The following is a 25,478-nucleotide window of genomic DNA, read 5'->3' as shown; positions in this document are numbered from 1 at the left end:
TTTATTAGTCTCAATGACAATGTCATGCTCAACATAATAAATGAGGGGAGTTTATTATTAGCTGATTTCCCCATTAATTATTTCAACTGGCAAAACAAGATAATTACTATAGGAATAGTGGACAAAGTGCTGCTTAAACTCTCCAAGTACTGCAAACAACACTCTAATCAATCACTCTTGAGCATAAAATGGAACAATAAACAGTGACTGAGAAAGAGTGATAAGGTACCTCTCTTTATTACCTACAAGGTTTAAATCTCAATTCAATGCACTTGCCCCTTATAAGCCCTGCAGGCTGATACACTGCTGCCAACACAGCAATCAAAAAGCTCTTCACCAGGCAGATGCTATTTAAAAACAGCAAATTGCCAAGAGCGTATTGATTACCAGCAAGGATTTCATTAGCGTGTCATTAGAATGTTGCTTTCACTGATCCAGCCAATAAGGCTCCTTCATTAATTAGGCTATTAAACTTTAATTTTTAAACAAATTACAGCCATGAAAATACAAAATTAAAACTGTTGTTCTATTATACGGTTCCCTAAGTGACTTTGATGTTGCTCATAGTTTGCTGCTGAAGGTTGGGCACTTTCATGTTACTTCTAATTATCTTGCTCCATAATTGGACGATTTGTCCATCAGTCACCATTCAACCTACAGCAGTAATAGAAGTATGTTCTAAGTGGAGTGAAAAGAAAATACAATCTTCCAATTTAAAAAATGTAAAAAAATGTAACAGTGCTCTCTGGTAAAAAGGAAGCTGTTTGACATCTGTTCTCATCAAGTCAGAATATTCTGGAAAGGCAGCGCAGGTAAAAAAGATCATCAAAAGGAGTGACAGGTTAATATTTTAAAATCTGTCAGGTAACCACAGAAATTACAGACCACAAAGAGGCAATTTGACTACTGTGGCGGTGGATGTATTAGCTTTTCAATTACAGCGTGTGACTACAACCCCCTCACTCTTGGAAAATGCACAGATCATCAAGTGATAAACACAAGGAAAAGGTAATTTATAAGTCAAGGTAAACTTTTCCCATCACATGATTGACACTTCTCACAACAGATAGATAAATATAGTGTATTCAGAGGCAGAGGTGCTGAATTTCTCCAAGAATTGTCAGTTTTGGTGAGATTCATGAAGCTTTTCTCTTCGTGTGAACATTCCCACTTCTGACCGCATGATAGAGGGAAGAACATGGGTAAAGCAGCTGAAGATGGTTAGCCTAGGACACTGCCCTGAGGAACTTAGGGCTCTTGTAGTGTAGTGGTAGTGTCCCTACCACTGAGGCCAGGAGATCTGTGTCCAAGTCCCAACTGCTCCAGAGATGTGCAATAACATCTGTCTGAATAGGTTGATTAGGAAAATATCTACCTGAGGATTTCCTGCCAAGATGTCCTGGAGTTAAGATAATTGATCCTTAACAACCGCACTATGTGCCTTTGTGCTTCGGGGTGATTCTAATTACTGCAGAATATTTGCCTGATTCAAATTTTGAGAGGGCTCCTTGATGCTGCACTCAGTTAAATATGGCTTTGATTTCAGGGGTGGTCATTCTCAACTCTGGACCCCAGTTGCCTTGCTCGTGTTTGGACAGAAGTTTATAAAATCAGGAACGGCATGGATGGTATGAGTAGCCAAGGTCTTTTTTTCCAGGATAGGGGAGTCCAAAATTAGAGGGCATAGGTTTAAGGTGAGAGGGGAAAGATTTCAAAGGGATCTACGGGGCAACTTCTTCACGCAGAGGGTGGTGCGTGTATGGAATGAGCTGTCAGAGGATGTGGTTGAGGCTGATACAATTACAACATTGAAAAGGCACCTGGATGGGTATATGAATAGGAAGGGTTCAGAGGGATACGGGTCAAATGCTGGCAAATGGGACCAGATTAATTTAGGATATCTGGTTGGCATGGACGAGTTGGACTGAAGGGTCTGTTTGCATGCTGTACATCTCTATGACTCTATGGTGGATACTGGGACTAAATGTTTGTCCGTCCTCTCCAATTTCAGTGCTCCTTCTGTAATAATTGAGCACTTGCTCTCACAGCACAATTGACAACAGATTGACACAATTTTATTTCCTTTTAACTATTCCCCTACCTTATCGTATTGAATGTGCTAATATTTCTTTCTAAATACATAGCAATTCCAGTGACCATCATATCTACCAAGATCTGAGGCCATGGCTTAATGCCTCCAATAAAATTGTGGACAAAGACATAGCAATTGAGATTTATGCATTATTTTTCTTGCTTTCAAGCTCCACACTGACTGAAAGGATTTTTGAAATTCTGAAAGGTTTAATGTTAAAAGTGCCTCACAAAGCATGCACTTACCCACTAAACTAATATCCGAGGTTTTAACATTGAGATTTCACACCACACAGATAATTCATTCGGATTCTTTGCTGGCTCTTATTAATTTAATGAAAGGAAAATAATAATGGTTTCCCTGCAGCTTTAAATCTGTTGGAATGTACGGAATTCTGTTCTGTCATTTCCATCAATTGATGAGCTATCTTCAAATACTAAGAAAAACATCAGATGTCCAGTATTTTTAACGTCACTGCTGTAACCAGGAATTGTCAGATGAGATTGGTTAATGGGCTGAGAATACCATACTGCATTCAGGGTAAGAAAAATGCCTTGGTTCCTGTTGGGCCTGTGGCAGTCTGACACTCCCAAAATTATCTTTGATTTGTGGAACTCTCTTGAGTTTTTGATTGGTAATTCAGTGTCAAAGGTATGGTTTTGCTACCAACTTACGAGATTTCATTTTGACGCACATTTTATCAATCACAAGGAGGCAGGCTTAAGGCATTGTCAGAGCTGATCCTGATCTTGAGGCGGGATCTGATTGACAGAAGTAGGTGCCTTATTAAGAACAATTAAGTATTCCTCTTTCCCAAGATTTCAGCCTGGTGAGTAACAGGGCCGGCCAGGACTCTTTTTAATCTTTGCCCCAGGAACTGTGGGGATCAGAGGGCTGGGGCTGAGGTTACATGGATGGGTTGGCCCCTTCACCACTGGTAACCTGACAGCTATGACCGTACCTACTTGAGACAATACAAGAGACCTTCAGACAGTACCGACATCTGGCTGTGCCCTTTCATCCTCTCTCCTGCATCAGTTGTACCCAACTCTTCTGTTGGGGTGTCAGTCACCTACAACATTCAGAGTTCTGATTGCCTCTTCCTGCTTGCAGCGTCTACCCCCACCATCCCCTGTTGGACAAATGGCTCACAGAGACCTGCATATAGACCCAAAGCCCAAAACAGTTCTATGTTGGGAACATTTTGTCCCTAGATTGCACTCCAAAGGGCCTTTGCTGACTTACAGAGTCCAAGCAATCAAATTCAGAGGAGGGTTTGTAGGTCCTCAGAATGTTTAGAGCAATAAGTTAATGAAAATGGTGGAGTGATTTAAATACAGGTATTAAAACAGTAAATCTGAAGATTTTGTGAACGAAAAGTCACTGCAGATCTTTGAGGATAAAAGAGATGAAAAGAACATGACTAGATAGAAGTGTAGTATTGAGCTGGAGGAACACAGCAGGTAAGGCAGCATCAGAGGAGCAGGAACGTTGATGTTTTGGGTCGGGACCCCTCTTTCTGAAGAAGGGTACTGACCCAAAACGTCAACTTTCTTGCTCCTCTGATGCTGCCAGGCCTGCTGTGTTCCTCCAGCTCCACGCTGTGTTATCTCTGACTCCAGCATCTGCAGTTCTTACTGTCTCTATATGGAAGTGTAGGATGTGAACAGCAGAGTTTTCTATGAACTAAAATTCACAAGACATGGAGGATGATTGGGACACAGGATGTAGGACTTTGACTCAGAAACGGGAGTCGGTCTTTCGACCTTGGAGCCTATTTCACCATTCAACAATGTTTTGGTTGATTTGATTCTAGCTGAAAGTAATGTTCATGAATATTTCATCAGAAGGTGGGCTAAAGTACTAAATAGCAAGTAGACATATGGTGAGAAGCAGAGTTTAGTAGTAAACAAGATATCAAGACTACCAACAGTTTTATTTAGTCTGAGATGGTAATTAGGGAAGTAAATGCAATTAGTGGTGGTGTGACATCTATGGTGGGGGGGTCACTGATAATTGCTTCAGTTTTTCCTTTGTTTAGTCAGAGGAGAAAATAGATTATCTAAGTGTGAATGATGGATAACCAGTCTGATGGCACAGTGAAGCTTTTTGAAGAGATAGTGGAGAAAAAGAGAGTCGCTAGTTGTCAGCATACAGATGGAAGTAATTCTCCATGGGGGTAATTTTAAATGAACACAGTCAGGGTGAGATTGACAGATTTAGATGATTCATTAATTTCCATAATCTTGCTTTCCACTGAAGAAAACCAGTGAATGTGATCCTAGTGGGTTCCACCAGGCCAGGTAGCATTGCCAATGGACAGTATGTTCATGGAAAAGAGTGGCAACCTTGGAATGGATCTACATTAATAACAGACTATACAGAAATGGAGGGACTGTCTTATGAGTCGAAATTGAATTGGTCAGGCCTGTACTCATCGCAGTTTTGGAGAATGAGAAGAGACCTTTTGGAAATGTATAACATTCTTAGGGGACTTGACAAGGCAGATGCAGTAAGTTGTCTCCCCTTGTGGGATGGTCTAGGAACTGAGGACATAATCCCAGAGTATGGGATCATCCATTTCAGGCAGAGATTGAGAAGGAATGAGAGGGCAGTAAATCTGTGAAATTCTTTACCACAGAGGGCAGTCAAGGCTGGGTCACTAAGTGTATTCAAGGCTGACAGATATTTATGTTTAATCAGTAAGGGAGTCAAGGGTTATGAGGGTAAAGGCAGGAAAGTGGATTTTCAGATTGGCCATTATCTGATTGAATCACAGAGCAGACTTAAAGGGCTGAATGGCCTACTCTTGCTCCTATGTTTTATGGTTACAGATTATTTATCAGTTCAGCATACACTCAGTATGAAAAGATACTTCAGGAATTGTGCCAAAAAGAAAATTCTAATAAGTATTTCTTAGGCAGCTGGTACCACAGGCTACAATGAGCCTGATACACAAAAGGATGATTTGCTGGATACTAAGATGATAGCTTTTCTAAGGTTGCTGAAATATGCCATTTCACCATCTGAGCAAACTGCAGGCTACTGATGAGCTGTCCATTAAACCAAATATATTTTACAGCTAAACATATTGAAAAATCATTAAGTAAAATTGCCACTTGAGATTTTGCTGTTCACAGTAATAGGAGTGTTGGCAGAGGCAGCAGATGGATCTTTGTTAACAGTCTATCAGAGGTTTTAGTCCCAGCACAAGTGGGGCAGATGTGAGCGGCTGTGTGATATGCTGTTCGATAAATGGGTTATGGCATCTCGTGTGGGTTCATTATATGAAAACAGCCAAAACAAAGCTTCTGTGTGACTTGAACAGCAGCAATAGACAGGGCAGCTGTTTCAGGGAAATCTCTCAGACAACCATCCTTCAGAAGTGGCATATAACCAGGAAACTGTGTCCATGTTCATGAGCAACAATTTGAACATGACAGGCATGACAGATGCGCCAAATCCCAGCATGAAGTTCCTGAATGTCCTGAATCATTGATAGAAGGTGCACACCCACCTTTGGGAATCTCAAACCAGAACATTGCTCCATTAGTAATATCTAAAAATTGATTAGGGAGTACAGGTGGGCTCGGAGAGAGGGATATTAACTCACAGACACAATCTAGATGGAAAACAGCTAAGATTTGTCTCATAGGAAAGATGTTGCTAGTTTTTGAACTGCCCTTGTAGTTGCCTTTTTTTCCTCACTGTGGTGTTAAGATTTGATCGATAAGCTTGATCATTGAGTGTTACAAAGCTATGTTTTAACAAGTGCATTTCTTGCAAACCAGAAACTAAATAAAAATAAGTGAATAGGGCACTGAGGAGAGCGCATGTCACTATCATGATATGTAAACCTTATTAAATATACATAGCTCTTCTTTGAGGATTTTGTCTGTCGAGTTGATGCTCCATGAATATAAATCTGAAAATGGAGATCTATTTTTTTGAGATGTTTCATCTCACGCTTCAAAGCACTCCATACCCAACAACCTGCTCAGAAAACTCTGCTCCCATTTTGACAGCTCTGATAAATACAACCATGGCAGTTGAGACAATCTCAACATTCTAAAACAACAACTCACATCTCTGTCAACAAAAGGTTCACCTGGTCTATTCTCCCCGTGTTAATGAATACTTAAAAAAGTCCCTGGATCTAGATCTACAACTTCATCAAAACCAAACAGTTCATCCTTGGACCATGTCATATTGGTTTACCCAAGATTTGTCCATTAGTTTTGAGATATATTACTTACTAACAAATTATCAAATAGGGAGAAAAACATTACCACTGCCACCTTTAATAAATAGAAATCATAATGTTACCAAGTAACTAAATAGATGCATGTGCAAGTTAATTTTACATCTGCACCAGATTGAAATTGAGATTCGTCAAATTACATCCTGACTTAAATAATTCTACTTCAGATGAGTTATTTTTTGATGAGCCAAAAATGGTCTCTGAAGACGCAGCAAGCTAGTGTAAGTGTCATTTTCTGCTTTTTACCCATGGCTCTTCTGAACATATGGTGAACAGGTGTAAACACCACCCCACAAATATTCAACTCCTTCTCTGAGGGAAATTCTCTCAAACTGTCTAGACCTTTGAGGCCTTTGGAATTAAAAATTGGCATCTCTTGTTGGCTATAAAATTCCAGCAGGAAGAATTTGCAGGGTGTTCTGGCATCATGTGGCTATGAACACTGACCTCTGTGAAGATATCACTTGGGATGCTCTGCGGCAAGTAGAGATATGGCACACCCCAACTCCAGGTGTGCAAGCCCCTTTTGAGAACTTGAGCCCAAAGGTCAGGACTGAAGCTCCTTTGTTGTACTGCCAAAGGTTTTACATAAGATGTTAATACTAAGATGTTTGCTGATGACACTACCGTTGTAGCTTGGATCTCAAACAACGATGAGACAGAATATAGGAAAGAGATTAGGAACTTAGTGGCATGGTTTAAAGACAACAATCTCTCCATCAATGTTATCAAAATGAAGGAGATGGCCATTGTTTGCATCAATGGAGCTGAGGAGGAGATGGTCAAGAGTGCAAAGCTCCTGGGATTGATGATCACCAATAATCTGTCCTGGTCTACCTATGTTGACGTAATGGTCCAGAAAACATAATAACGTTCCTACTTCCTCAGGAGGCTAAGGAAATTTGGCATGTCCACAAGGACTCTTACCAATTTCTATAGATACACCATAGAAAGCATCCTATCTAGATGCATCACAGCGTGGTATGGTCACTGCCCTTCCCAAGACTGCAAGAAATTACAGAGAGTCATGAACATTGACCAGTCCATCACACATACCAGCCTCCCATCCATTGACTTCGTCTATACTTCCTACTGTCTTGGGAAAGCACCAATATAATCGAAGACCCCTCCCACCTCGGTTATACTCTCTTCCACCCTCTTCCATCAGGCAGAAGATATAAAAGTTCGAAAAAATGTATGAATAGATTCAGTAACAGCTTCTTCCCTGCTGTTCTTGGACCTCTCAAATGTTAATTCTGATCTTTCTCTCTGCACCTTCTCGGCGGCTGTACCACTGTATTCTGCACTCTGCTCTACCCTGATGTATTTTGTATGGTATTATCTGCCTGTATAGCACACAAAACAATACTTTTCACTGTATCTCAGTACAAGTGACAACAATAAACCAATCAATTAATCAATGGCACTGTCTTGAAAAATGGAGGTATCCCTGATGTCCTGCTAAATACTTCAATCAACAGTTTTCAAAAATAGATTGTCTGGTCATTATTGAATTTCTGTTTATGGGAGTTAGCCAGGTGAAAACTGGCTGTTACATTTTCTACATTGAAAAAGTATTTATTTGACTACAAAGTGCTCTGGGAAGTCCTGTGATTGTGAAAGGTGAAATATAAATTCAGAGGAGGCAGTGGCATAAAGATAATGTTTTTCACTAATAACTCAGAGGGCCAGACTGATCTTCTGAGATCAGGGGTTTGAATCAGCTCAGAAGGTGGTGAAATTTAAAGTCAATTAATAAATGTTGAACTGAAATCTTGTCTTGGTAATGATAGTTTGAAAATATCATTGATTGCTGTAAAAACCCATCTGGCCCATTAATGTCTTTTGGGACTGAATGTTTTACCTTGTCTGGCCTACATGCGACGTCAGGCCCATCAGGTGTGATTGATTCTAATTGCCGTCTGAAATGGTCTAGACAAGCCAATAGGTTCATGGGCTGACCTTGCTGGTGATGGTTACATCCCATGGAAGAATAAACTAATTATATCTTTCTTTTTGATTCAGCCCAAACTGGTAGAAATACTAACAACTAACTGCCCAGTTAGGGCTTCAGCTCTGATGAACTGAACTTGAAACAATAAGCTCTAAATATCTGTGGATGCTGCTAGATCTGCTGAGTCTCTCCAGTACAGTATATTTTTATGCAGAATCCCTCCTTCCGTTTCCAACTCAATGCCTCCTGCACATGTGACAGCTAAGTGGATCGGACTCGAGAACAATGGATTGTGTGCTCAAACACTCATAATCCATGCTCAGGAAAGAAGAAACAGTTCCTTCTTGAAATGGAGGAATAACTCCTGGAACCATGCCACAGTCTGGGAGAGACAGGAACAAGACTGAAACACCTAGAAGCAACAGCTCGATATAAATGTCTCTGTCGAACGCTTGTAAAGCTAAAGGGAAATGCAACCTCTGTAGGATATACTCACTCTTCCAACTTCCACCAAGTTTGTCACCATGACGATGGTGGCTGAATTTTCTTGCCAGATCATCCTCCAAAAATCGTAGACAGTTTCTTGCATCGGTCCTGCACACAGACAAAAGGATTTAAAACTTAACTACGTGACAAAAAAATGATCCATCGAGGCAGACGCTTCCATTCCACACTCACAGTGACCAAAATAGGATTAAGACAGTGAGGTCACAGATCAGATTCCAATCTCCCAAGGGATTAAGCTTTCATTATGAAAAATGCTAGAGATGTGGTTCTAAGCACCTTTTTAACTAAAATCTTGGATGTCAATGAAATCAGAATTGTAGTTAAAGACTTATTATTTTACAGCCCATAGATTCAGGGTTTCCTTTATATCCATTGCAGGAATTTAGGTTTTTCTAAGACCTCATTTTTCGAAACTCCAGTGAGTATAATCCTAACTGATGCAGTTTGACTGTTGGGCTATGGTTCACCTGGCAGTTGATGCTGATAGTTCACCTAAATGGCCGTACTTCATATGTCAGCTTGGGAGTAGTTTTATTTTTCATTGATTGACCAGGATATTTTACACAGTGTCACAATGGAGCAAGCAACAGTGCCCAATATAATGGGGGGGGGTGGTCATTGCTGTAGTTGCCTCATCATGTCTACTTCAATGGCCATCTGAGTTAATTTGTTCCACAGTTTGATTACATTTTGCAGGCAATCAAGGAATGTTCTGAGAATCTGCTAAAATAAGAACAAAATAAATGTTGTATGAGGTAATGAACCTGAAATGGTTAATGTTGGAGATAGCATTAAGCTCCAAACCAATTGGATGAAGTCATACAGGCTTGAATGGTGATAAGGCAGAACACATTAGGACCTTGTGAACTGCAGACCACAGTCTCTACACAGTTTTAATCACATTGTGTCTCATACTAATGTAAATTCTTTGAATGAATCTGTTTCGACATGTCATGACACAGCTCTGGTGGGATTTACACCTGGACCTTCTGGCTCAGAGGCAGGGACACTACCATTGTGTCACAAAGGCCCTTATCTTACTAATGCTTCTAATCACCACCATGCAATAAACTACATCTTATTAAGATAGGAGCACATCCTTGTTACAACTTACAACTGGCTGTTTGTCTACCACTGTAAACCAAACAGGCATTTAGATTCAATCAAGGAAACAGGAATGATGGCAATGCCCCTTTCTCCATAAAGGCCACAAGAAATCGGAGCAGGAGCAGGCATTAGGCCCATTGAGTCTGGCTTTGCCATTCAGTAAGGTCATGCTGGTCTGGTTGTGGTGTCAAATCCACTTTCTTGCCTGATGCTGATAATCCCAGACTTCCCTGTCAATCAAAGATTGATCTAACTCTACCCTGAATATGTTCAATGACACAAACTCCACTAATATTTTGGGAAGAGAGTTTCAAAGATTAATAACCCTCTGAGAGAATAAAATCTCTTTTCATCTCCACTTTAAATGGAAGACTCTTTTTTCAGAAATTTGATTCCTCCAAACTTCCTCTCAGCATCTACCCCACTAAGCCCCTGCAGAATCATAGATGTGCGAAAAAGATCACCTTTCGTTCTTCTAAATGTCGATGAACATAGGACCAATTTGCTCAACCTTTCTGCAAAAGGCAAAACCTACGTCTCAGGAATTAATCTGGTGAACCTTGTCTGAACTACTTTCAATGCAGGTATAACTCTGCTTAAATAAGGAGACCAAAGCTGTACACAGTACTCTTGGTGTGGTCTCACCAATGCCCTGTACAACTGTAGTAAGACTTTGCTCCATTTATACTCCATTCCCTTTGAAATAAATGTCACATTTCCAATTGTCTTGTGAATCATTTACAAAGGTGTCTACATCCTTCTGTACAGTAGGATTCTGTGATTTCTATCCATTTAAAGAATATTTTCCCACACATAGTCCATCTTCCTGTTCTTTCTCTACTTATTTTTGTTTTATTTTAATTCACTTGTGGAACGTGGACATCACTGGCTGGCTAGCGTTTATTGCCCATCCTTAGTTGTCCTTGAGAGGGTGGTGGTGAGCTACCTTCTTGAACTTAAGTTATCTATATCCCTTTCTAGAGTTTTTATGTCCTCCTCATAACTTACCTTCCCACTATCTTTGTATATTCAGCAAAGTTGCCTCCAATACATTCTGTTCCTTAATTCAAGATATTCGTACAGATTGCAAATAGTTGAAGACTCAGCATTAATTCCTTTACCCTAATGTTTTCAGCTTGCCAACCTGAAAATAACCCAATTTTCCTGTTTCCTCTTGGCTACCTAATCCATTGTATATATATATTATAATCCCTATATATAAAAAAACACACCCAAACACACATAAGCACACACAATCAGCTCTTTTATGTGGCACCTTTTTGAATACCTTTTGGAACACCAAATACACTGTATCTATTGTTCCCCTTAATCCATCTCGTTTGTCACAACCTCAAACAAATCCAATAAATTTGTCAAACGTGATTTCCCTTCCATACAACCACACTGATTTTGCTTGATTATAAATGTTTGCTAGTACTGACTTAATGATGGATTTTAGTATTTCCCAAAGGCAGAGGTTATGCTAACAGGGCCTTTCTGCTTTCCCTCCTTTTTTGAGACTATACTGAAACTGTACTGCTGCAAATATTACTTCATATACAGCGTACTCCTTTGAAGCAGAAAGCAATCTGATTTATACATTAAAGCAGAGTATCCTCAGGTAATGTCTTTGGTATCATCTCTACATTTACAACTTCCATCACAGACATAACTTACACCAAAGAAGTTAAAAATACTGCATGGGTATTGCATTACTTCTTCATATTAAGCATTTCATTTCTGTTCCCATCTAACAAACTGTCACCACAGCCTGGATGAAACCTTCTAACTTCCTCTGTATTACTGAAAATGCTTGGCATTGTTATGAGTCCCTTGCCACTAGAGACATCATAAGTGCAGTCCAATATCTTCCTCGCTTCTTATGTATGACTCCCAAAGCTCTGTTGTGAAAGTTCCAATTCTTTCATTGTTATATCAGTGTGATTATTCAACGGCAGGGGTTTCTAGGATTAATGAAAACCTCAGCTTGTCACAGGTCAGAAATACTCACAGAGGTTCCATATGGCACTTCAACCCAAATTTTGTTCAATAATTGAATACATTCGACACAAGTAATCTTCCACGTTGACAAAATGTCCTTGGAAATGTCTTGCAGTATATATAACATATAACCCCATTTGTGAAAATATTTAAACTTCCATAAAAGAAAAATTCCAAAGGGACCATTTCTTCCTCACGATATTCTTAATAAAGTTTGAGCCCTCTCCAGAGTTCTCATTAACAGTCTGTCTTTGCCCTGTTGTTTGATCCCAAACTGATTTACAGTGAAGTAAATTTACTCCTTGTTGCCTTGCTTTTGAAATATTTATGTTTTACTTTCTTCTCAGAATTGACAGGAATGAATGGTTTTGAAGCTGTTTTCCATTTAAAGTTGCTCTTCATAAATAGCAAAAAAATGTTAATAATTACCACCTGTACTGTCTGTGAAATTTCTGTCATGGTGTTATCTTTAATAAGTTCTGTGATTGGGGTTCTTTGTCAAGGATTCTCTGCATCCCTTCATGAGCATACATTTTCTATGTTATTTGAACTTAAGATAGCCATTCGTGTTCCATTCTAATGTAGCCTGATCTTGTTTATGTTGCAGAGCTGCTTTCCTTGGAAACATGCAAGATCTCTGTAATCAAGGAGCTTCCTATTTATCCTGGGGGCTGGATTTCAAAAGCTGCAGCAGGAAGAATATCGAATGCTTATCTGGGAGGAATCGTGATTTGATTTTCCATTGTTATTGTTGAAAATGCAATGAAAATCATAGCAATTAAGGTTCCACATAGTGGTGGAGTCCTATTTGAGTTGGAAGTTGTGGCTGTACGGCACACCTTGGGTGCAATCATCTATACCTGAGTTATTCTTTATTCAAATACTGAAGCACAGCTGCAAGTTGGAGATGCCAACTTTCAGGTGAAGTATTTAGTGGAAATTCCTGGGGATGTAAAAGATCCAACCGTTCAAAGCATTTTCCTTGTTATCCTTCAAACATCATGAGCTAATGATGTTGTCACAGTTGCTTGTGTGAGCCTGCTGCATCCAAACTGTTTGCCATGTTTCTCAACACAACAGGGGCCACCCTTCAATAATTAAATAAAAGCTTTCATTGATTCTGAAGATATTCGGACACCCAGAGGGAAAGCACTGTGTCAATGCAAGTCAATCAAGGAAGGCAAAGAAAGAATAGGTTATTTGTGACTACGCTGCATTTACAAATTCTGCACAGGCCAAAATTCTAACAAAACAGGTGAAGACCTCAGGTATGTAGAGACTTCTCTTCCTGTGCTTTGTATAAAATGTACAAAAAGCTGCATTCACACTGTATGTGACGAGGATTTACTTGCATAAGAAATGTCACCAGGCTTGAGTTCAGCCTGCATGAGTGTATCACTGAGAAATAATGCTGTAATTATACCAAAGGGAAACAGAATGAAGGAGCAAATTAATGCAGATGCTGGAATCTGTACTGAAAACAAAAATTCTGGAGATCACAGTGGGTCAGAAAGCATCCATGGACAGAAAGCAAGCTAATGTTTTGAGTCTAGATGACTCTTCATCAGCGCTCTGATGAAGAGTCATCTAGACTCAAAACATTAACTTGGGATGCTCCTTAATCCTGTTTGCTAACGAATTTTCATGACCCCATTTAGCCCTTCTAATTCCTTGTTTAAGTTCTTTCCTACTTTCCTTCTATTCTCCCAATGCTGCTCCCCAGCACTTTTTGTTTACAGGAAAGGAAATGAAAGAGTCCTGAATTTCATACAGTATAAACTCTGATGCTGAGGACACCTCTTAACTCAGTGCTCAACAAGTGAACATTGCCTTTTTGATCATTAATTATCTCAAGTACTGCAGGGCATCAAAATGAGAAGTGGGTCCACCTTGCAACATTTGCTTCACCTCTCAAGCGTATATTTGTTACAGTAATAGTTGAGCTACATATGCAAAATGAACACATTTGTACTACGACGTGCTGGTACTTTTACTCTAATTAAGAACTATTATGATTAAATTACTTTCAGGAAACAAATTATGCTGCAGCACATTACTTGTTAAATGTCACGCATGCCTGATTTCATGCTTTTCCTGGGGACGTATAATAACAGCTTACAGTAAGTTATACTAATGACTGCCATATGTGCTTCTGTCCAATAAGAAAGCAAGACAAGTTTTCAGTTATATTCCTTTTCCCAACTGTAGGATGTCTTACAGTGATTTACAGCCAATGAAGTATTCTGGGGTGTAGTTACTTGCTGCAGTTTAGGAAATGCAGTAGCTAAATTCTGCACAATAAGGTTCCACTAACAGTATCGTCCAGACAATCTGTTTTGTTCAAAAGGTAAATATTGGTCAGCACAAAGGGGTGATTTACCTTGCTCTTCTTCCAATTATGTCATGAGATCTTTCACATCCATTGAGAGGGCAGACAAGGATATCTTAATGTAACATTCAAAATCGCATCTGACTGTATAAGGTTCCTTCAGTACTGCGCTGAAGCTGCAGTTAAGGATGAGCATGGATTCAATACTGCACCACATCTTTGTTGAAAATAAGTCAATGCTCAATTTATATCACAATACATGTGGTCATGACAGTTGCTGACTCTCCTTGTCAACACTTTGGCTGCTGGAACTTCTGTGCAGTACTATGGATGCTTTACCACATCAAAGGCATTATGCCAGTGGAAGCTGTTGTGATGGCATCAAGGCAGCTCTTCTATTACACCACATTCTGTGCCACAAGATGGATTCTACTGTGAGATGCCATTTTACGGATTGCTGTTCATCATTGGCATCAAGTGTTTCCGAATTTCTGACCCCAGCCCTGGTCACGTCTGTTGCTGGATTATTTGCCATGCCCCTCACTTTGAAGGGAACAGAGTATAGAATAAGGACAGCAAGATAAATGGAATTACTTTGGCTTGAAGTCCATGGAACTGGACCAAATCTTAGCTACAATTGTAAAAGTATTACTTACCTTAGCCCATGGCCTTGGCATTGCTTTGCTCAGGGCCTAGATTAGACTGGACTGCACAGAGTTTCAGAAAAAGTAATTTCAGTTTTGTGAAGCACATTCTACAGAAGCAGATGTTGGTCTCTGTTGCTAATTCCCTCAGGCGTGTGTTCTGACCCTGAATTGTCGTCTATCAGTAATATAGTTCCCCCTAAACTCATTGGCAGGGGCAGAAAATCCTAAAGGTCAGTAGTTTCCTGAGCCACATCCCATAAGTTGCCAGAACATGACTGAGAAACAAACCATATAATCAGAAGTCCTCATGCAGAAGATGCTGCATCTGACAAAAGGTAAGTGGCAACACTGTGGTCTTCAGTGCCATTTATTTTTGATGTGGTCACATTTTGCAATGCTGGTGGAAGATTTCATCCCACCCTCATCCCCAGGTCATTCTGAATTGCCGGGAAAGTAATGAAATCTTGTTCATGACTCAGTAGGAATTAACACAGTCTGTCAATAAGTATCTCTGTCTAGGGAGGTTCCTAGCTCTGGGTCATCTCACATTATCAGGCTGAAGCTAACACTAATTACAGCAATAAAGCTACTCAAACATCCAGAATTATTTTAATTATTGTCATATTGAAGGGAGACGATGTGTGGTGGTAATATCACTGGTCCAGTAATCCAGAGGTCCAGACTCATACTCTGAGGACATAGGTTCAAATCCTACTAAAGCAGCTGACAGAATTTAAATTTAATTAATAAATCTTAAATGGAAATCTAGTTTCTGTTTGAAACTATAATCAATTATCATTAAAATCACATCTGCCTCACACTGAACTCTGGGTACCAACTACTGGTGGCTTTTAGGATGGAGTTGCTGCCTCCAATCCTGTGCTGAGTGTAAGGCTCTGCATAATTGTCAATGATAAAGAATAGATTACAAGAGACTTAACCAGAAGAGGCACTTGAATTACATAACAAGGCATAATTTATAACATGATAACAATACATACAATTAATTAGTCAAGTCTCATTACAACTTGAAGAGCCAGAGATGACACATCTGTCTCCATTGGGCCCTTGTGCTAGACTGCCTGATTGTCCACTCAAAGACTGTGGGAAATTATCATGACTGGCGGGCCTGAATGAAAATTCAGCATTAACATTTTGAGATCCCTGGTTATTCCACTAATACTGGAAACCTGGCTCTGCACTTGGTAATCCCCGAGTGCCCCTGGAATATCTCAGCGACGATGTTGTCCAACAGCAAAATTGGAGCGACCGGTATTTCATCAAATACCAACGAGTTACTTATAATGGCAAAATGCTGTCAATGCTCAACACAGTTTCTCATGGGCAACCACTCATGGTCTTTGATTTGGCAATCCTTCAATACTATACTGACATACGGCACCACATTTTCTCTTTTGTTCCTGCTGGATTTGATCGTGCCACTGTATCGATGTGGTTGAGTATATGATTCAATTTCACCAGCAAGGCTATCGGCAATCACTTTGGAGAACACATGTGCCATTGTTTGTAGCTTCGCATGCACATATTTGGCCTCATAGGCAAGCCTCAGAAGGTGGAGTTGGAACTTCCATATCTGTGAAGACATCCCAGCTGCTCTTATGCATTGATTAGGAGGACAACCAGTTTATCGTCTGTTTCTAGGAGAACTTTGAGGCTAAAGAAGTACTCTGAAAACCTCTTGCATGCCCGTGTGACAGAAAGACACTCTTATTTATAACTGCATTGCGAATCGTCATATCTGACAATACCTTGGAGAAATGATATACCAATGTCTGACTGGTTGCTCCTGATACAGCATTGCTCCTATGCCAGTCACTAAAGCATTCATATGATTGTTGGAAAGGATGGATTTCAATGGCCAGATAGCCGTGCTCTGCATCAACTCTTTGATTTATTGGAACAAAACAGAAGTTGCTTGAAAAGCTCAGCAGTTCTGGCAGCATCTGTGAAGGGAAAAACAGAGTTAACATTTCGGGTCTGGTGACCCTTTGTTTTTGTTCCTGATTTACAGCATCCACAGTTCTTTCGGTTTTTATTTGATTTATTGGAATTCATCCACTTGAAGTGAGCCCCAGCCTTGAGTCTTCTGGAGGAGATGCCTCAATAATTCAGTCATTGTTGTTTTCTTTTATTCATTCATGGGATGAGGGCATCGCTGGCTAGGCAGCATTTATTGCCCATTCCTAATTGCCCAGAGGGCAGTTAAGAGTCAACCACATTGCTGGAGTCACATGCAGGCCAGACCAGGTAAGGATGGTTACCTCCTTCCCTAAAGGATATTAATGAACTAGATTGTTTTTTTTCAGACCATCAACAATGGATTCACAGTCATCATTAGATTCTTAATTCCAGATATTTTGTTGAATTCAAATTCCATCATCTGCTGCGGTGGGATTTGAAGCCGGGTCCCCAGAACATTTTCTGGGTCTCTGGATTAACAGTCCGGTGATGATACTACTAGGCCATCACCTCCCCACAAGAGGTGGATAGTTTACCATGCCTAGAAATCTTTGAAGATTGTAAACTGATTTTGGAGTATGAAATGCTTTAACAACTTTGTTTTCTGTCAAATCAGTCTTATCCGATCTTTATGAAAGATTTATCCCAAGCAGTGAATAAGTTCTTTGGAAAATTTGCTCTTTTCATTGAGCTCTTTGGCCTGGAGACACTTCAGAACTGCATGGAGCCTCTGGCCGTGTATCCTATCTTTCAATGTGTCATCTATGTAGCATATGGAAGATTGCTGGGGCTGGTGCAATCCCAAATGACAATTCAACGAAGCAAAGTCTCCCAAACGGACTGAGAAGTGTAGTCAGGAGACTTGATTGCTTATTAAATGACATTTGCCAAAGCCCACTGTTGGCATTGAGTTCAGTAAAAATTCCTTTTTTTAGCCAATTCGCTAACTATAGATCTGAATGGATTTCCCCTAGCTACTGCTTTGTTGAGCTGTGATAGGCCAACGCATATTCTGATGGACACATTGGGTTGGGTACAGTAATTAAGTAAAAACCCCACTCAGTTTGTCATTAGAGAAATAACAGCCATTCTGGTTATTTCTTCAAGCTGCTCTGGTCTTGATTCATTAAGGCATGCTGAATCATCATGGGTCTGAAGAGGCATAAAGGTTTAGCATTCTTCCTTAATGTGATGCTGTAATCGGTATTGAGTTTGTCTAACCTTTTGAACAACTTAGGGTATCTCCCTCTCAAAGGAATTTTTACTTTTTAAATAAGATTGAAGACTAAACCTTCTTTCTTCAAGAGAGGTTTCTAGACTATGAATTACATTTTCTGATATCTGACACTCTTTATTATGATGTTGAGGATATTATAATGTTGAGGATAGTTCCTCCTGCAACCTGTAGCTTCATATCTATGGGCTATAACTTCTGTACATTCAGCCATGGTATTTGATCTGATAGAACAGTGACTCTAATCCCTGTATCAAGCTTAAAATTAACAAGATATCCATTGACACAAAAAAGCTCTCTGAAACCTAGGTCAGTTGGATCTCCAGTTTCCTGTAGGAATGTTTTGAGGATCTTTCTAAAGGTGAAGGTCCAATTACTTTAACTTCTTTGAATCTGGGTCCTACTTCTGTACCGTCTCGCACATTCGCTAACCTTCACCGGACCTGAAACATTAACTCTGATTTCTCTTCACAGATGCTGCCAGACCTGCTGAGCTTTTCCAGCAGGTTCTGTTTGTGTTTCTGATTTACAGCATCCACAGTTCTTTCGGTTTTTATTTAGCATTCTTTTGTCAGGTCACGGCATTCCCTGTACTGGTGAGTCTTATTATTCCACAGCACTTACACAGACTTTTGGTATTTGCTGTTTGGTCTGCTGAATACAATAATGTACTAATTTGTTCATCCTCAGACTTAATGTACAATTTTGAATTAATTCTGTACCTCAAGAACTGCTGCTGCTACATGTCCAACATTATCTTCTGCTTGGCCTGTCTCAAGGTTGAATATTTTAGGAAGCATTTTACTTTTTCTTCTTAATGTGACAATTTATTCATATTCTAACTAAAGTTGTTTTATATCAGCAGTATCTAAGTGTTGATTGTAATCTGTTCTCTTCAAATGTCTATTTAACTAAATCTATGCTGCTTTAATTCTGTTATTTTACATTTTCTTCAGACTATTAAACTCTATTACAGCAATATTGCACTATTCCTTTTGTCTGCAAGCATTTAAAAATGACCAAATATTGGCCAGTAAAATCAAGGAAAACCTAGAAAGCATTTATCAGTATATTAAAAGCAAGAGTTTAGCTAAGGCACAGGTAGGGGCCTTCAGAGATAAAGAAGATAACTTATGTGTGGATATAGAAGATGAGAACAGCATCTCAATGAATACCTTATCTCTGTCTTCACAAAGGAGAGAGATGCAGATTTTCCAGTTAAGGAGGAGGAATGTGAAATATTAGACGCAATAAGCATAATGAAAGAGAAATTACTGGAGGGACTAACATCATTGAGGATAGATAAATTATCAAGGCCAGATAGATTGCATCCCAGGCCATTAAGGGAGGCCAGGGAGGAAATGACAGATGCTCTGAGGATCACGTTCCAATCCTCACTAGATATGGATGACGTACCAGAGGATTGGAGGTTCTGTGAATTATGCCATTGTTATGTATTTGTAGGCTAGTCAGTCTGATTTCAGTGGTGGATAAAGTATTAAAATCATTTGTGAGAGACTGGATAAATGGTCACTAGAGGTGATACTGTGGTTTTGTTAAAGGAATGACATGTCTTATTGCCTTAATTACATATTTTGAGGAAATAACAAAGGGGATTGATGAGGATAGCACACTGCATTTTGGTTTTGGACTTTAGTAAGGTATTTGACTAGGTCCCACATGACAGAGTGGTCAGGAAAGTGAAATCCTTCATGGGAGAGAGGGGAATGCTGCAAGTTGGATCCAAAACTGGCTCAGTGACAGGAAAGAAAGAGTAATGGCTGATGGACAATTTTGCAAATGTGAAGTGCCTTCTAGTAGTAAACCCTTGCTGTTTGTGGTATGCATGAATAGGTTGGACTTAAATGTGAGAAACATGTTTATGAAGTTGCAGATGATATAAAAATTGGTTGTGTGGTTGATAATGAGGAGAATGTCTGCCTTAGTCAAGTCGGTGGAAAGTGAGGAATGGAATTCAATCTGGAGAAGTGCAAGGTAATGCATTTGGAGAAGGTGAATAAAGCTTGGGAATACCCAATCAGTAGAAGGTTATTGAGGTGGGGAACAGAAAGTAAGAGATCTTGGAGTGCAAAAACACAGGTCCTTGGCAGGATTGGGAAGACAATGTGGTAATGAAAGCATATGGATGCATCCACTTAATGGATAAGATATACAATGTAAAAGCAGATTTGAAATGTTATAATGATACAAGACACCGCTTAGGCCACAGCTGGAATTTGTGTTTAGTTCTGTTCATCATATTACAGGAAGGACACAATTGTTCTGGAGAGAGTACTGAAGATGTTGACAAGAATAATGCTAGGGCTTGAAAACTGTAGTTATGAGGAAAGATGAGACAGTCTAGGATTGTTTGCCTTAGAATGGAGAGATACTGAAAGGTGAATTTTGGCTTGATAAATCATATGCTTTTCAAAACAAACGTTAACATGGTTGGCACACAATGAAACACAGGTACACGGGATTGATATATTTCCTTAAAGCAGAACTTTTTTTTATACACAAAAGAAAACAACTTAGTAAATAACCACATAATGTAAACATAGAACACAGTGTGAAAGATCTTAAAACATACAGCAAAGTCTCATCCTGTTTGCCGACACTATCTGTTTACAGAGATACAAATCCAAAGAAATTATCCCTGTATGTCAAATGTTTAGGTTTGATTTAATTGTTTCTCCCCAGTTTACTTTTCCACAGTGAATTGTTTTTACACGAATACACACAAAACGGAAGGGTTAGAGTTTCTCAGCTTTATGTGGGGAAGCAGCCCCGGAGCATCACGCAGGCAGCGAGTCCTGGGAGCCAGTGGCACGAACAGGAGAAGGCAGCCTGAGAGCGACGGAGAGGCTGTGTCCTCGGAACGACAGAGGATGTGCATTCCTGGAGCATCGGAGAGGACGCATCCCCCGGGCGACAGAGAGACCGTGTCCCCGGAGCATTGAAGGGGCCGAGTCCCAGAGCGATAGAGGGGCTGAGTCCCAGAGCAATAGAGGGGCCGAATCCCAGAGCGATGGAGGGGCCGAGTCCCAGAGCGATGGAGGGGCCGAGTACCAGAGCGATGGAGGGGCTGAGTACCAGAGCAATGGAGGGGCCGAGTACCAGAGCAATGGAGGGGCCGAGTCCCAGAGCGATGGAGGGGCCGAGGTACGAATCCGTGACAGCGCGACTTACCTTGTTGCTGCTGTGTGTCGGTAAGGAGCAGACTGGAGGCTGGAGCGATGCGGGACAATTGCTGGACTTGGGCCTGGTACCACATGCTGAGTGGCTGTTATCAGACTGTAATTTAAAACCTTTTCACTGCGTTGTAACTACCTTGGGAGGTAATGCTTATGCTTTCCCTTGTACAAGAACACTATTTTTTCACTCTGTGAGATTTGTACCTAAGAACTTGTACCTAAGATGACGCCATTAAAAAGCAGCCATTGTAAAACTTCTAACTGTACTCCTATTCTTTTGTTTGTAGTACAAGTGACAATAAAGGATATTCTATTCTAAATAACCTGAAGATTTCTAACCAAAATCTTCTGGTTTGTAAGTTTGATCAACCAAACTTTTCTATTGAGCAATTGTGCTTTCACTGAACTGTTCTATACTCCTCTCTCATCAAGAAACTATTTTTGCTTTTGACCGTGTATAGGTCTGCTCTGAAATCTATCTAAAAGCTTTCAATGTTTGGATTTCTTAAACTAAAATCAATCTTTGGTTATCCCAAACAAAAAACAAGTTAGTGAGCTTCAGAAGACAGATATTGCTGGTGAAGATCAGGCGTGGCAGCATATTTCACTCTCAGCAAATGCTGCCAGACCTGCTGAGTTTCTCCAGCTATCTCTGTTCTTATCCCTGATCTTTGATACATACTGGACAGGTCACTGTCCTTCCAGGAGTGTCTGACCTAGTTTAGTACTTATCTTTTGAAGAAAAAAATCATAATACCAACCCCATATGCCACTATTTTAAAATCTAAATCCTAAAAATGTTATTTCACATATAAAAATCAGAAAGCTTTCATGACACTCTTTGTATCTAATTTTGCTTATAGCTTGCAACAACTTTGATTAACAGATATCTATTATTCTTAATTTTAAAATGAACAAGAACCATTCTTATTTGCTTTGAACTTTTATCATTGTTTTGTGTGATGAAAGGTATCCTACATTTCATTCTGCAAGTTGCAGTTCTAATTTTTGTAGCCTGAATTCTCCCAATCCACCTTGTCCATTTCACTCAACAGAGGATCTTATCGTGCAATGGGCAGCATCCTTAACCCTGCCATAAGTCCTGTGTTCAAGTTCCATCTCAGGACTTGATGGGCAAGGTAGATGTTTGTTAAGATAAAGGTTTAGAAAAGGTTAATGCTCATTTTCCATTGCCTCTACCCACTCTATTGTTGTTAAACACAGTCTGTGAAAGGAGATAAAAGTTCTATTCAAGTTTTTGGAAGGAGCAAACGGTCTGTACTGGTTCTGTAACGTTCTAGCAGTTATGCCTGAACAAATGTACTTACTGTTATTATGCAATTAACCTCTTGTTAACTAAGAATGGGGCCTTCCTCTGTGATTGCTCTACAGTGGTGTATGCTCTACCACATATTTCTAGATTGTCTTTATTTTTCTCTTGGGCTATAGAAGGACTGGTGGCAGTGAACAACCTCAATCAACCTTCACTCAGTACTGTATACTGGCGGTAGTGGCAAATAACGTAGCAAAAGCGATCACCTGTGGAAATACCACAGCATTTGCATTCAGAACTCAGCCAAGAAGGACGAGTATTAACCTGCAAGTCATTCCTACACACTCCAATGGCAAGTAGCAAGAATGTGAGTGATTCTTGGGCAGCCATTTGCTGTGGAAAGAATATTGGAGTCTCGACTGGTATCCATCAATTAAACAGAGCTGCAAGACAAAAATCTTAAAATTCAGCCTAAGAATCATGAACAAAATGATGACTGATCTTGTTCAAAAAAGTGTCACTGTTTCGTAATGCAATCAGTAATAACTGTCCAACCTCAGAAGTAAGATCATTCAGTCAAGCGAAATGTGTCTGGTGAGAATAAACAGCTCAGTTGTCATGGCTTCAAGATTAATATTGTTTCCAAATTGTGCATAAAGACCATTCTCCTGGTCAGTATGTCAGTTTGGCATCATAATTGTACCACAGGCATATGACATGAGGATACAAAGTTTCACACTCCATCTTACTTTAAGATTGCTTGAAGCATAACACACTACCAGAAGCATATGCTTCTGCTCTATTGTAATAGCTTAATGTTGTGACTGTGAATGTGATGTTTGTACATAACAGCTTTAATTAATATCTGTTGGATTCTTCAATACCATGATATCCATGTCTACATTCTTGTGTGACAGGAGATAGCATAAGCATTGCCACACTAGGTAGGACATCCTGCTGGAGGCAAATTCACACCATGACCATCACTATCTAATTGCCAACATACATGTAAAAGTGCACAATACCATAGCAACCTAGACTTTGAGTGAACCGTAACACACCACTACCATTTCCTTTAATATCTTGAAAGTTTTGAGCAGGTCACCTTTTTAGCCTCTAAGTTCTAGGGAACACAAATATGTTCAGTCTCTAGTCTTCTCCCCTTGCTAGTTCTCCAACCATTTCACCCTGCATTATATAGAGGCCATGCAATCCATTTGTCATGTATCTTGTTAAAACCTGTATTTTTTTTACAGGAGTCAAGTGTTCAAACCCTGTTTAGGCTAATCCTTTAAATAATATTTAGAAAGAATGATTTATGAGTGGCATTAGCAATGGCAAACCCACAAATGGAAATTTCTGGAACATATCTGACTCCTGACAGGAGTTACTTAAAGGGAAAGGAAAGTCTAGTGGGAGTTCCCTTTGCCCTGATTGTTCCCTGCTTTTTATTAGCATGGTTTCCATAGCATCAAAATAAATGTCTGCATTTATATTATTTTTCTATTAAAATAGGAGAGCCCATATTCTGAGACATTCTCCCACAGACTTTCAGTCAGTTTTTTATGATGATTATTTTGAATCAAAACAGACTGCAACTCAATTAGCTCCATATTGAAGTACATCTGGGCATCAGATCACTGGTGTACAAGGGTTGCTCTGTTTGAGAGGCTGTTAATAATCTACTGTAAATACCAGGGTAAGACAGAGTGGATAAACTAAATGACCAATGCTGCCACCAACTTTATTATTCAGGATTAAATCACTAGCATAAACTGGTGGGGCTGAATGGCCTGTTTCTGTGCTATATTGTATTTACTGCTATACATTGACATCAATATGTTATAATATTTTAAAACCTGATTTTCAAACAACATCGTAATCAAATGTTAATGGGTTAAAGAGAGATCAGCTGTACTCATACTTAAAAATGAAGACATTAATATTGACTTTATATAACAAAATAAAGACTGAAGCACCATGTTATCTTTAGTGTCTGGGGACTTAGCACTGTCATTGGCCCCACTAATGGGTTTGAGCACTCTGTCCTAGTTTACAATGTAGTGTGGCACTGAGGAATTGATGCTTTGTCAGCTTTGAGGCTGTTATAGATCAAGGTCCTCTCTGCCCGTTTGAATCTTCTAATCAATCTGAATCCCACTGTTTGAAGAGTAAGGAGTTCTCTTGGAATTCTGATTCATATTCCCCTTGTAATGAACTCCCTGGTCACGCATTCCATTAGTGACCTTGGGATGTTTGTGTGATTGAATTTGCTTCAGTGAGACTGTCCCTTCAAGCAGTGAAGAGGTCACCAATATTCAGAAGACTTGTGGACATCAAACAGGTCTTGGTGGAGCTTGGTCTGGACCAGCAGAGGACTGCTGATTTTACATGAAGCCCGAATTAACATGGGTGCTCCCACCAGCTCAACAAACAAAATTACATTTGGGAACCCTTATACAATGCACTGTCAGTAAATATTGGGCTATGCGGTTTCAATGCAGCCTCTAGACAGTGGTCCTGAAAATTGTCATCAGGATCCTAACTTTAACTTTCAATCATTCCAATTCCACCGTTTACTTTAACCAGCCTCTTTGGAAATCGTAGCCAGCTCCATCCCTGGGCTGATCACGGTGATAAAGCTACCGATTAACTTTGTGGTCTTACACTTCCATTAAAAGTGGGTGTAAGAAGTCAAAATTGACCTTGCTCTTTACAATAATGGCTGCAATTTTTGCCTGCATCACTGTGTTTCAACAATGTTAATTATATGTGAAGCACTTTAACACACTGCAATTTTTTGCTGTTCTACTTAGGCACCTAATAAATTCAGTGGGCAGGCTGATTTCTTGACAATGCTTTTGAGGCAAACACAGCCACAAACTGCTTAAACAAA

At 39.8% G+C, this 25,478-nt stretch overlaps 1 protein-coding gene across 9 annotated transcripts in view; it reads right to left on the bottom strand.

Moving 5' to 3' along the window:
- Positions 1–25,478, bottom strand: part of LOC109916843 (receptor-type tyrosine-protein phosphatase mu) — a 786,238-nt gene that overhangs the window by 45,795 nt on the left and 714,965 nt on the right. For all 9 annotated transcript variants that reach the window (XM_048595836.1, XM_048595838.1, XM_048595837.1 and 6 more), the window contains one exon: positions 8,804–8,901. In XM_048595836.1, the coding sequence (XP_048451793.1) occupies positions 8,804–8,901 (98 nt within the window). The remainder of the gene's footprint in view (positions 1–8,803; positions 8,902–25,478) is intronic.

This window comes from Rhincodon typus, chromosome 4, assembly GCF_021869965.1.
Source record: "Rhincodon typus isolate 14 chromosome 4, sRhiTyp1.1, whole genome shotgun sequence".
NCBI classification, from domain to species: Eukaryota; Metazoa; Chordata; class Chondrichthyes; order Orectolobiformes; family Rhincodontidae; genus Rhincodon; species Rhincodon typus.
This window is presented reverse-complemented; position numbering and strand designations above follow the sequence as displayed.